This window comes from Hippocampus comes, unplaced genomic scaffold (genome assembly GCF_001891065.2).
Source record: "Hippocampus comes isolate QL1 unplaced genomic scaffold, H_comes_QL1_v1.1 scaffold122, whole genome shotgun sequence".
Lineage (NCBI taxonomy): Eukaryota > Metazoa > Chordata > Actinopteri > Syngnathiformes > Syngnathidae > Hippocampus > Hippocampus comes.
The window spans coordinates 3,584,046-3,597,825 of record NW_017842059.1 but is presented as its reverse complement, the minus strand read 5'-3'; the positions used below and the strand labels follow the sequence as shown (position 1 = coordinate 3,597,825).

Genomic DNA, 13,780 nt, shown 5'->3' with positions numbered 1-13,780 from the left:
GGGTTATCATGACGATCGCAGCTGTAGCGGGATGACCATCGGCGCCATTGTCTAATCGTCGACAAACTGTGACGTTTGGATGCTTTACGATGATGTAATGATGTCGTTCCGACTTGGCTTTTTGCCGGTGGAAAACCAAACATGTTCTTCGTAAGAACTTCTTAGCACTGGCGCTGAACGAACACCAATTTTTTGGGGATGGAAAAGGGGTACCAGTTACCCTTGTATATCCCATCCTGCTGATTTGGGCCCCCTGTTTCAAATTTGGGTCTTACACTGGACAGTGATTTTAAATTGGACTGGCAAATTGGTGCTGTTGTTAAATCCAGTTTTTTTTTCCATTTATTCTTTTTTTGTTGTTTCTTGTGTGATTTATTTTTGCTCCCTGTACAGCACTTTCGTATACAGTTAAGTTGAGACATCCAGTTTAATGTCTAAAATGCATGCACAATGTGTATTTTTCCAGCTCAACATCCGTTTAGACCAGACGGTGGCCGAGCTGAAGAAGCAGCTGACGTCAGTGGTGCAGCTGTCCACCAGCAGCATGAGGCTGTATTATATCAACAAGAGCAGCGCTTTTGGCCCGGATGAGCTCAAGTACAACACGCGAGCTCTTCACTCCTACAATATCCAAGATGGTGATGAGATACTTGTTGTGCCCAAGACCAAGTGAACCGTTGGCTTCCAGACTGTACGGTTCATTGGATTAATTGTGGATTGCTGAACCGGCATTGGAAAATGATGACAACAAAGTGTGTATCTCATTGCTCTGGAGCCTGCGTGATAACATGAAAAGTCAAAACGAAGATGAGTTTCATCCTGGTCTCTCAGCAGTGGATCACAAGTGGGCTACTGGGATTCCACTCTGGATAGAATTATGTCTTTATTTACTGTATTTTGTTTAGGTTAGGGCATCCACGAGGTGCAGCAAATGGAGGAGAGCGCGAGAGAGAAAACTTGCAGGCAGCTCGAAGCTTCCAATGGGATCTCACTACTGCACATTTATCTGTGCACAAATGCACCACAACTGCACCGGCGAGTACACAACACTACTTGATTGGCCAATAGTGGCAAAAGCTACAGTGAACCATCAAGAGGCAACGCTGCTGAGTGGAACCAATAATACAACATCATCTGCGTAGGGAAAGTGTTGAGAATATTGGTTCCCAGTTGTCCAATTGTGACTTAAATAACAACTGATACACATCATCTTGATCCATTTTCTTTTTTTTTTTAAGTGTTAATTTCATGCCGGCGGCGCACCCCCATTTCAAATCATACTCCCAAAATACATAAATGGGTTCAAGAGTGAGAAAACACACTTAAGAATTTTAATGGATGGATCTTGTTTAAAAATGAGACAGAGTACAACCCAGGTTTTTGTGCTTAATCCATTCTACAAAGTCTGACCGAAACGCAACTGAGCAAAATCCAAAGCGGTATCTCCCATTGGAAGTAATGTAAATTTAATTAATCAGTTCCAGACACCCAAAATATTAACATCAGTGGTCGAGTGGTTAGCGCGTTGACCTCACAGTGCAGAGGTACCAGGTTCGATTCCAGCTATGGCCTTCCTGTGTGGAGTTTGCATGTTCTCCCCGGGCCTGCGTGGGTTTTCTCTGGGTACTCCGGTTTCCTCCCACATTCCAAAAAAATGCATGGCAGGCTGATTGACCACTCAAAATTGTCCTTAGGTGTGAGTGTGAGCGTGGATGGTTGTTTGTCTCTGTGTGCCCTGCAATTGGCTGGCAAGCTGTTCAGGGTGTCCCCTGCCTAATGTCCAAAGACAGCTGGGATAGGCTCCAGTACCCCCTGCGACCCTTGTGAGGATAAAGCAGATCAGATAATGGATGGATGGATTGATTGATATTCCATATAGGATAACTATACAAATGGAAATGATGTGAAATCAATATAAATCACAAACGAATTGGAGAATTAAAACTTCATTGAAGAATTTTGATCCTCTAAAAACCACCAGAAGGGTGGAGAGAAGTCATTTGTTGAATTGTTGTCTCTTGAATTTCATAGTGTTTTTCATCTTTTTCAAATGTCTGGCACACAAAAAATTTTAGGCATGTGGTGTAAAAAGGGTTCGGGAGTTGTGTGAATGTAATAGAGACATCATGAGACCCAAGAAAATGTGGTGAAAGTGTCATAATACTGTTGGCTTTTATCTTGTGGGTCTGACTTTTAACAAGATGTGACAATATTCCCTGAGTGTTGCAGAGCAAGAGTATTATTGCTTTGAATTGTTAATAAACACTTGCATCGTGGAGTATACCTTGCCATGTGTTGAACTGCGCACACGCAACATAGAAAAGGTTTCTGATGAACGCATCTCAATTCCAGGAAATAAATGGTCAAGTCACTTTTTTTAAAATACAAAAAACATGCGAATGTATGAAAAATCAAGCTAAAAAATTGTGAAATCTAATCATGTGAAAACTAGGGCGTACAATTTTCCACTGTGTCCTTTATGCTCATTGTATTGTCTTGAGCTGTGTCCAAATGTGTACACTTTTCCCTACAAAATACACTATTAAGAGGTTCCGTATCAATCAATCAAACTTTATTTATATAGCACTTTTCATACATAAAAATGCAATTCAATGTGCTGTACAGGTAAAACATTTCAAACTTACGACATAAAAAGAGCACCCCCCCCTCCTCCCCTCAACAAATACAAATATACTGTCTATCCCCACAAGCAAACCTATGCTCACGCACACACACTCACATGCAGCACACAAACATGCAAATATTACCTGAGTGTTGCAGAGCAAGAGTATTATTTCTTTGAATTGTTAATAAACACTTGCATCGTGGAGTATACCTTGCAATGTGTTGAACTGCGCACACGTAACATAGGAAAGGTTTCCGATGAACGCATCTCAATTCCAGGAAATAAATGGTCAAGTCACTTTTTTTAAAATACAAAAAACATGCGAATGTATGAAAAATCAAGCTAAAAAATTGTGAAATCTAATCATGTGAAAACTAGGGCGTACAATTTTCCACTGTGTCCTTTATGCTCATTGTATTGTCTTGAGCTGTGTCCAAATGTGTACACTTTTCCCTACAAAATACACTATTAAGAGGTTCCGTATCAATCAATCAAACTTTATTTATATAGCACTTTTCATACATAAAAATGCAATTCAATGTGCTGTACAGGTAAAACATTTCAAACTTACGACATAAAAAGAGCACCCCCCCCTCCTCCCCTCAACAAATACAAATATACTGTCTATCCCCACAAGCAAACCTATGCTCACGCACACACACTCACATGCAGCACACAAACATGCAAAACTTGCACACATACCCTAATGATCCTGATATTAAAAAAAAAGACATGGCAAGGCACAGAGAAACGATATGAGAGGAGGAAAAAAAGAATATATATATATATATATATATCAATAAATTATGTATGTATGGGTGTCTGAAGATCCAAGGAGGATAAATGTAGAGCACTCCAAATTAACCGCACTGCACTTGGGAAAAGTAGTGTGTGCATCGATGTTCACTCAACAGGTTAATGTAGGCCGCGATGCATTGCGAGCAGGAAAACATGCCCCAAGCGCAAATATCAAAGCGATACAGTTACTACACCTCAGAACTCATTTGTTCATTGAATTGTAAAAATATGTGCAACAAAGGAAATAAAATACAGGTTCATGTTTTTTTTTTTTTAATTATTCACAATAAATAGAGATCTTCATCTGCCGGTGCGTCATGTAATTTGCGACGAGAAGCAAGTACTTAGGTGGCTGTCCGAATCGCCAAACAGAATGAGGGAACTAATAAGTCATGCGGGACTAAATTGTGAATGAGGGTTTAGGAAAAAAGAGTGGACATTCGGACACAGCCTTGGAATTGTGCAACAATGAAAATCACCATCACATCTTACTCTGTGAAAAAGCAATCAGTATGCAAATATTAAATGAAATGTTTGAGCATTTAACAGCATGACACTAAGTGTTTTTTTTTGGGGGGGGGGCTAAAGGCTCATAGATTTATCTTTTACATATTCCTAGTTGCATACATTTTTTTATTCACTCTCCAAAGCCTGATCTCTTTTCTGTGAGATTTGTGTCTACCACAAGCATCCTTGTGTGTTGTGCATTGTCCTCACCAAGCTTTGCCTAGAAACCCAATTGATGAGATCCACAGGCAGTAGGGTGACACTGAAACTGTGCTGCTCGTTTTTCAATCGAATGAAAACCCCTGCATTTTGAATCTCATGATGTCCGTTTTATCTACTTGTAGCCTTGAGGCACACACGACCTCTTTTATTTGCTCTACTTTTTAGGAGGTCTAGCACCAGGTATGTTTTTTTTTCAGTTTTCACGAATATATATATACATATACACACACACACACACAGAAAGAGGAACAGTAAAGCCACTTCCTTTATTTTTGCGATTGACTGAAATTGTTTAGGGCAAACAATAAATATCAGACAATTACCAGATAGTTACATCTGCATCTGATACACAACATTATTTGAGAAAAAAAAAGCAAAACAAAACAAGGCAAGTCGAAAACATACACTTTTCGCCCCCAGACCAACTCCTTTGCTATAGTAGTAGTGTGTTTTTGTTTATTTTTTATTTTTTTGCATGATGAAAGATCTTTCAATCGGTTTGGTCGTGTCTTCATTGAAATTTGCAGACACAATGTTTCTCTAGACTTCTGAGTTCATTTTGCTGCTGTTCAGGAGTGTTAGTGAGCCTGACACCAGCTCACCCCTTTTCTGACATCTTGAGCAGGTCCTTTCTGTCTCCGAACTTTAGTCCTTCCATAAAGTAGACTGTAAAGTGTCTTTACTGTAATTTTTGACTTTTCAATTTTAAAGAGTATGTTTTGGGCGCAAAAAAAATACCTCTGCGCAGACCCTCACACTGTGCTCATACTGAGATACAATACAATACATGCTGATTTATATAGCGCTTTCACAAGAGATGAAAAAAAAAAGCTAGCATTTGTTGACTTATGCCATATGACAAGTTCCCACTCCGTAGCTTTAAAATGCCGTAAAAGACAAACAAAAAAATATTAGTTCTGTAATGATAACTGAAAAAATACACCTCAACTGTGCTCTTATGTAAGTCCATGATTGGAGAATATTTTGCTGTCATTGTTGGTAATGCAAATATTTTCCTTCCTCCATGTTGCTACAGTCCATGTTTTGTTGAGTTTATCTTTCCTGCTGTACACATCCCTAAAATTTCAATCTTTGTGTTTGTTTATTGAACATTTAAACGGATAACACCAAATATTTTAATAGGAAGTACAAGATTTAAAAGAAAAGAAAAACAAACGGTCATCATTTCACACACTTTTTATGTTCAAAGGAGAAGAAAACTTAATCTAGTTCTACCCCTCGTTCTTTTGTGTATTCATATTCATACATTAATAGGTCATTCATGGAGTGTATCCCGAAAAGAAAAAGAAAGAAGTCAACATATAAACCTACTCAAATATACACCTGCATTTAAAAGTATAAGATACACAAGTATGGGTACCTGAAAAATCTACCAAAGTACTGCACGGTAAGAAAGCATTCTTTCCCACTGCTGAGACCTGCAGTATATTGTTTTGTTTTGTTTTTTGTTTTATCATAAACTTTAAGTCTTTTGGCATCCAACTCAAATATTTTGAAACTGCAAGTATAAAGGAATCGGCCTCACTGTTTTAATACTCATGGAGGGAAGGGCAAATCAGATCACGTGTTTGTGTGCAAGTTGATGTATTTCGTCTTTAAACTGGACGCTCGTGAAAATGTAAATGTTCTTATTTACTGTTACATCCGCCTTGGTTTTTCACTAAAGGTGCATTTTTGTTTGTTATTCTGTGATATTTGCTTTTCTATTTATTTGAACAGCCTCACAATCTAGCAATCAACAGAGGACAGTGTTCCTGATTGTACACAGTTTAATAAATATGTGAATGTGTTGCGTTCTGGGAACATTTGTTTTCCCCCCCTCATGTATGACAACAAACCTTTGCTTCATCTTATTTTTGGTGTTGTGTTTTATGCACCGCAGGATCCAAATAATAATTGCTTTACAACTTAATAAGCGCACAGTATTGCTTATTTCATAACATCATTGCTATACTTGAATATCAGGAAATGTAATGAATAAAGCATAAGTATAAAGGTATAGCACCAGCTTAGTGCATTAATCTGTTACATACAAGTAAATCCTTTGTTCTTTTTCTTGTTTTGATTTTGTTTTTATATACCTGTGTCATATTCATTTTTGTCCTTCTCCTGTAACTACGTACAGGGGCAACCCTGAAATGCTTGAATGAAAATGACTATCTGTAACATTAAAAGTTCACTGCTAAGTAAAGTTGAAGTTATTTAGCATTTGCTGCGGTTTCTTCTTCTTCAGTATGTATGAGGGGATAAATGTGATTGACAGCGGTCTAATGGAAATTACCAGTTGTACTACCACATTTAGGAATGTGACCATGATGTCATCACATGAAAATTACTGTTTTGCTCCAATTCATTATAGTAAATGAAATATATTAACAGCACCAGGAGCCTTGTCTGAAATTATTAAAAAAAAAAAAAAAAAACAAGTGAGCATGTACAATACACTTCACAACTGCTATTAAAGGATACTACCAATAGTAGAGTAGCAATCATGTACAAGGAAAGCCTATGTGCGAGCCTGATGAGATCTGGTCCTTCTAGGTAGTTTTAGGGTAAAGATGAATGCACTCATAAATCAAGAGGCTGTCGTGGACAGAGATTGGATGGTTTGCAAACCACAGTAGAGTGTGTTTTAGAACTACACCATGACTATGGCAAGTGTTGTTCACATTTAACAACTACTCTGGATCTATGTTGCAGATGTTTATAATTCTGTTTTGCAAAGTCAAAAAGAACATACAAGAGAGCCGTACCTATATTCTTCCTGTCCACTATTAGCGAAGTTTAAAGGACTGCAATCCATGAAAAATGAGTCAAAGGGAACTGCACTGCATCTTTTTGGTTGGACATTTTTTACATTTTAAACCAAAGGCATGTTCAGTCATAATTATATAAAATCTTCTGACCTGAATGACACATTTCCTTCACCTTTGTTGGATTAGTCTAAATCACAGATGTCAAAATCAAGGCCCGGGGGCCAGATCCGGCCCGCCACATCATTTTATGTGGCCCGTGAAAGCAAATCATGTGTGTCAACTTCCATGATGCTTGCTAAAAATCTGTACCAAAATGTCACATTTTCAACTGTAATAAATAACCTTGAGCTTTTACGATAATTTTGTTACCCTATTAACACTCACTCAAACAATAATTGAACAAAATATAGTTGATTTGACTCATTTCAAAACTGGTAATCTATCAATTTGTTGTGTACAAGTAATAATATAAAAACATTTATTTAGTTTCACTGGTGTAACGGCCCACCGAGGGAAGACGTAACCCCCAAAGTGGCCCGCGACAAAAATGAGTTTGACACCCCACTGGTCAAAATTGTTCCTAAGTATGATTGTGCGTGTTGTTTGTCAATGTGTGCCGTGCAATTGGCTGGAAACCAGTGCAGGGTGTACCCCACCAACTGCCCGAAAACAGCTATGACAGGCTCCAGCACGCCCGCAACCACTGTTAGGATAAACAGCTCAGATGATAGATGGATGGATATATGGCTTGATGGAGGGATGGATGGAAAAAAAAAGTTGTATCCTCCAGTTTTAGTGTCCATTTTATCCCCTTTAATTCAATGTGCATTTATACTTTACCATATTTTTTCGTAACAACTGGTATTCGAACATTTCAATCCTTAAGATTTTCACCATCCTTTTATTTAATGTCGCAGGAAAATAGCCTTAGCTGGAACTCACGTGGGGTATTCGAAGAATATACAATACATCTACCATCAGCACAAACTGTTTACCTTCAATTCTCCGCTTTCCTCGGAACCCTGAATGCAGCATTTTCTCTACCGAAAGAAATCTGTGATGTTTACGTTCATTGTCATGACGACGTAGTCAGAGGCCGTCCACCGCCGAGACTCGTGACGTTCTCTGAGAAGTGTTAACCAATCGAAATCGAGCTGAGCAGTCGGAGTGACGTAACAGTTAAAGAGAACCTACCGTTACTTGCTTACTGAAACTCTTACTGCATCGAAGAAACGACTGAATTCCAGCATAGGGTTGATAAAACGCCCAGGACTGCGGTCTTGCGTCCAACACCAGCGTCCAACTGCAACTTATATAACGGTGAAGAAAGCAGCACAAACCGGCTAGCAAGCTACTTTTGGGAGGCGTTTTGCTGCCTGGTCGCATCTCCCACTGCTGGGTGAGTAAATACGGTTGCCATCACACCGCGAGAAGCGGGCGTCCAAACCCAATCCGCAAAACCATGGAAACGTTGCCGTTTGATTGTTAAATGAATTCGTATCCCCCCTGACGTCACGTTTAAATGGGTATCGTTTGCATGAAATACGACCGATGAATTGCGCTAACGAGAGAAAAGTCTAAAAGTTCCACAAATGATCGAAACAACGATGTGTGGCTCTAGCTGTCCGACAGCACTTTGCTTTTGTTTGCTTAAGCTTTTTTGTCCACTCACAAATACAGTTTTTGCTACCAATAAAGTTTAGTAAAGAGCTGTGTTCGCAGTTTGAAAAAATCCTGCTCATATTTCTAACAGGATGTGGCTTACAAGCTACTACTCTCTGATACTGTGTAAGTTTCCTAAAGAGCCGCGTTATTCATAGCTAGTAATAATTGTGTCGAATGAGATTCTGAGCCGCGACTCATCACTGTAAGTGGTTCCCTAAAATCCTGACGCACTCGAGCCCCCATCCCCGCCCCCCAATCTCATATTAGCCGGGCAAGGCTGGTTTTCTGAGCACGTTCGAGAAAATGTGTTCTCCTTGTCCACGCATGATACAGTCATTACAGAAATACGGCCAGAATGAACGTGACGTCAAGCAGCACTGTCTAACCAATCTGAACGGGTGGCAGCATACGTAACACTAATCATCATGGTGTAGGTTGTGCGCTGACTGGAGGCTCGGTTGTCCCATCTTTTTGCTGTGTGTCATGTAACACAACACTTAGCCCAGCGCCCTTTCACCACATCGCTACCGTCATTTTCCACACACGTCATTTCTTCTCTCGAGAGGAAAATACTCGGATTTCAGTGAAAACACTACTATGTTGTTATTCTTGGTTTTTTTCCCCCACGTGCTCTATCAGTACTGTTAACAGATACACATTGGGTACAGTTCAATGCAAAAGATGTATCCCCGGCTCTTGGATCAGGCCCTTGCAGTTTGGATTTTTCCCCATGTTTGCATGGGTTTTTCATTAAAAAAACAAAACAAAACAAAAAAACATGCAGGTTAGATTAATCAAAGAATGGGTGTTTGTCTATATGTGCCCTGCGATTGAATGACGACCTGTACAAGGTGTCCGTGACCTCTCGCCTAAACTCAGCCGGGATACAGTTCAACTAACTTGCAAACCTAAAGGAGAACTGCTGTAGAAAACGGATGGAATACTCAAATTGAACCAAACACCATGTTTTTGATTGTTGTTGGAGTTTGGTGTGGCTGACCTTTGATTGAGTGGTGACCATGAGCATTTTCTATGAGAAACAGGAACCTTCCACAATCCCCACCTCCCCACAAAACAAAGTAAAATATAAAAAAAAAAAATATTGCGGGAAAAATCTACGTGAGTATGCAGGAATCCACAGTCGTGCCGTCCATCCATTATCTGGTCCGCTTGTCTTCAAAAGGGTCGGGAGGCGTACTGGAGCCGATTCCAGCCGTCATCGGGCAATAGACAGGGGACACCCTGAACTGGTCGCCAGCCAATTGCAAGGCACACACAGACAAACAACCACCTGCACTCACACTCAAACCGAAGGACAATTTAGAGCAAGGGTGTCAAAACTCATTATTTGTCCCTTGGAGGGCCGATGAAAAATCTCAACGTTATTTATTCCTGACTACAATTGGACATTTCGGTCTAGATTTCAGCAAGAATCATGAATGTTGACACACATGATTTGCTCCCGCGGGCCACATAGAATGATGTGGCGGGCCAGATCTGGCCCCGGGCCTTGACTTTTGACCCCTGTGATTTAGAGTGTTCCATTAACCTGCCATGCATGTTTTTGGAATATGGGAGGAAACCAGAGTACTGTACCCGGAGAAAACCCACGCAGACATGGGGAGAACGTACAAACTCCGCACAGGAAGGCCGGAGTCGGAATCGAACCCTGCACCTCTGTACTGTAAGACGGATGTGTAACCAGTCGACCACTGAATACCCCTCCATTGTAGTTGAGGAAACATATGTATTTACTCTTATAATCCCCCTCGCCCCCCATTTTTAAAAAATCATTGAGAGGCCTCTTAGAGTATGGACCTTTTTCACCCGGGCTGCCAGTTGCCCATCTTGGCTCCAGAGTATTCCATTATAGACAACATAACTAAACAATTTGATTTCAACAATCTATGCACAACGACACAAAGTCTTACCATTCTGATGGCACCGATATGTTCAGTGACACTGGTATTTACTTTTAAGAGATAAACAATTTTGAGAAAAGAGACTGGCTTTTGCAGGGGATTCATGATTTTGCTATTTGTGCAAATTGTTTGAGAAATACAATTGTTGTTTTGTAAATTAAGGGGTGATGGCGATTGATATCTACATTTGTGCAAAAATATGTAGGGTACTTTGCTTCTGTTTACATTTGATGGTTTTATACTGCAGCACTACTGGATGCATTTCTCATTTGATACAAGTCTATTTAACGTTACTTCGAAATAAAGTGAGAAGAGGAAAGCAGTCGTAGTGTGCTATATATTTTTAATAGAATAACTGTAAATATATTGATAGAAATTGACCTTTATCATGACAGATGACATTTTTTCCATATCGCCCAGCACTACCTGTTACCATTTCTAGTGCCTCTGATCAACCCCAAATGAAGTTCAGATGTTCTGATTTTTTTTGGAAGTCACATCTTAAAGCACAAGCACAGTATCCAAAGGTACTGTATTAGTTAAAAGAATGTCTCCAAAAGTGATGAAAAGAAGAGAAGGAAACTGGTCAGGGAGATTGCCAAGAGGCTCCTCAGCAAAAGAACACCAGATCTACAATGAAACATTGTGACGGCAGCATCATTCTTTGGTGCTGGGTTGTTTGGAGGCTCGGTTGTCCCATATTTTTGCTGTGTGTCATGTAACACCAAACTTAGCCCAGCGCCCTTTCACCACATCGCTACCGTCATTTTCCACACACGTCATTTCTTCTCTCGAGAGGAAAATACTCGGATTTCAGTGAAAACACTACTATGTTGTTATTCTTGGTTTTTTTCCCCCACGTGCTCTATCAGTACTGTTAACAGATACACATTGGGTACAGTTCAATGCAAAAGATGTATCCCCGGCTCTTGGATCAGGCCCTTGCAGTTTGGATTTTTCCCCATGTTTGCATGGGTTTTTCATTAAAAAAACAAAACAAAACAAAAAAACATGCAGGTTAGATTAATCAAAGAATGGGTGTTTGTCTATATGTGCCCTGCGATTGAATGACGACCTGTACAAGGTGTCCGTGACCTCTCGCCTAAACTCAGCCGGGATACAGTTCAACTAACTTGCAAACCTAAAGGAGAACTGCTGTAGAAAACGGATGGAATACTCAAATTGAACCAAACACCATGTTTTTGATTGTTGTTGGAGTTTGGTGTGGCTGACCTTTGATTGAGTGGTGACCATGAGCATTTTCTATGAGAAACAGGAACCTTCCACAATCCCCACCTCCCCACAAAACAAAGTAAAATATAAAAAAAAAAAATATTGCGGGAAAAATCTACGTGAGTATGCAGGAATCCACAGTCGTGCCGTCCATCCATTATCTGGTCCGCTTGTCTTCAAAAGGGTCGGGAGGCGTACTGGAGCCGATTCCAGCCGTCATCGGGCAATAGACAGGGGACACCCTGAACTGGTCGCCAGCCAATTGCAAGGCACACACAGACAAACAACCACCTGCACTCACACTCAAACCGAAGGACAATTTAGAGCAAGGGTGTCAAAACTCATTATTTGTCCCTTGGAGGGCCGATGAAAAATCTCAACGTTATTTATTCCTGACTACAATTGGACATTTCGGTCTAGATTTCAGCAAGAATCATGAATGTTGACACACATGATTTGCTCCCGCGGGCCACATAGAATGATGTGGCGGGCCAGATCTGGCCCCGGGCCTTGACTTTTGACCCCTGTGATTTAGAGTGTTCCATTAACCTGCCATGCATGTTTTTGGAATATGGGAGGAAACCAGAGTACTGTACCCGGAGAAAACCCACGCAGACATGGGGAGAACGTACAAACTCCGCACAGGAAGGCCGGAGTCGGAATCGAACCCTGCACCTCTGTACTGTAAGACGGATGTGTAACCAGTCGACCACTGAATACCCCTCCATTGTAGTTGAGGAAACATATGTATTTACTCTTATAATCCCCCTCGCCCCCCATTTTTAAAAAATCATTGAGAGGCCTCTTAGAGTATGGACCTTTTTCACCCGGGCTGCCAGTTGCCCATCTTGGCTCCAGAGTATTCCATTATAGACAACATAACTAAACAATTTGATTTCAACAATCTATGCACAACGACACAAAGTCTTACCATTCTGATGGCACCGATATGTTCAATGACACTGGTATTTACTTTTAAGAGATAAACAATTTTGAGAAAAGAGACTGGCTTTTGCAGGGGATTCATGATTTTGCTATTTGTGCAAATTGTTTGAGAAATACAATTGTTGTTTTGTAAATTAAGGGGTGATGGCGATTGATATCTACATTTGTGCAAAAATATGTAGGGTACTTTGCTTCTGTTTACATTTGATGGTTTTATACTGCAGCACTACTGGATGCATTTCTCATTTGATACAAGTCTATTTAACGTTACTTCGAAATAAAGTGAGAAGAGGAAAGCAGTCGTAGTGTGCTATATATTTTTAATAGAATAACTGTAAATATATTGATAGAAATTGACCTTTATCATGACAGATGACATTTTTTCCATATCGCCCAGCACTACCTGTTACCATTTCTAGTGCCTCTGATCAACCCCAAATGAAGTTCAGATGTTCTGATTTTTTTTGGAAGTCACATCTTAAAGCACAAGCACAGTATCCAAAGGTACTGTATTAGTTAAAAGAATGTCTCCAAAAGTGATGAAAAGAAGAGAAGGAAACTGGTCAGGGAGATTGCCAAGAGGCTCCTCAGCAAAAGAACACCAGATCTACAATGAAACATTGTGACGGCAGCATCATTCTTTGGTGCTGGGTTGTTTTTTTTCTTTAGTTGGAATTGGGGCCCCAGCCAAGGCGGAGAGAATTCGGAACAGTTCCAAACACCAGTAAGTCTTAGCATAAAACATTCATGCTTCTGCTGGAAAGCAAAAAGATGTCAGGAAAGCCAACTACAACATTTGAACTTCATCTCTGGGTAAATAGAGACATTTTAAAATTGTGGCAGGTGTGTGCTGACTCCCATTTAACGTGTTTGAACGTGACTGGTTAATTCTGAAATTGGCTACATCCCCAGGGTGTACACAAACGTGTAGCCACTTCATCTCAGTTCTTTGTTTTTACTTCCCTTCTGAAAAATTAAAAAATTGAATTAAAAAAAAAAAATATATATATATGACTAAACATGAGAAGCTATCAGAAATGAAAGTTGAGCAATGTATTTAATGGCCAGGTTTTAAAGGACAGCAC

General features: G+C 40.1%; 2 protein-coding genes and 1 long non-coding RNA gene across 3 annotated transcripts in view; all 3 read left to right on the top strand.

Moving 5' to 3' along the window:
* Positions 1-1,215, top strand: part of tbcela (tubulin folding cofactor E-like a) — an 11,251-nt gene extending 10,036 nt beyond the window's left edge. Inside the window, exon 8 of the mRNA XM_019861196.1 lies at positions 467-1,215. Within this exon, the coding sequence (XP_019716755.1) occupies positions 467-673 (207 nt within the window). The 3' untranslated portion in view covers positions 674-1,215. The remainder of the gene's footprint in view (positions 1-466) is intronic.
* Positions 1,216-3,414: 2,199 nt separating this feature from the next.
* Positions 3,415-4,928, top strand: LOC109510927 (uncharacterized). Its single transcript, XR_002167213.1, has 2 exons — positions 3,415-3,679; positions 4,596-4,928. It is a non-coding gene; the product is annotated as an uncharacterized LOC109510927 (long non-coding RNA).
* A 3,198-nt stretch (positions 4,929-8,126) lies between these two features.
* Positions 8,127-13,780, top strand: part of usp2a (ubiquitin specific peptidase 2a) — a 47,664-nt gene continuing 42,010 nt past the window's right edge. Inside the window, exon 1 of the mRNA XM_019861603.1 lies at positions 8,127-8,329. The gene's annotated coding sequence lies outside the window, so the exon portion shown is untranslated. The remainder of the gene's footprint in view (positions 8,330-13,780) is intronic.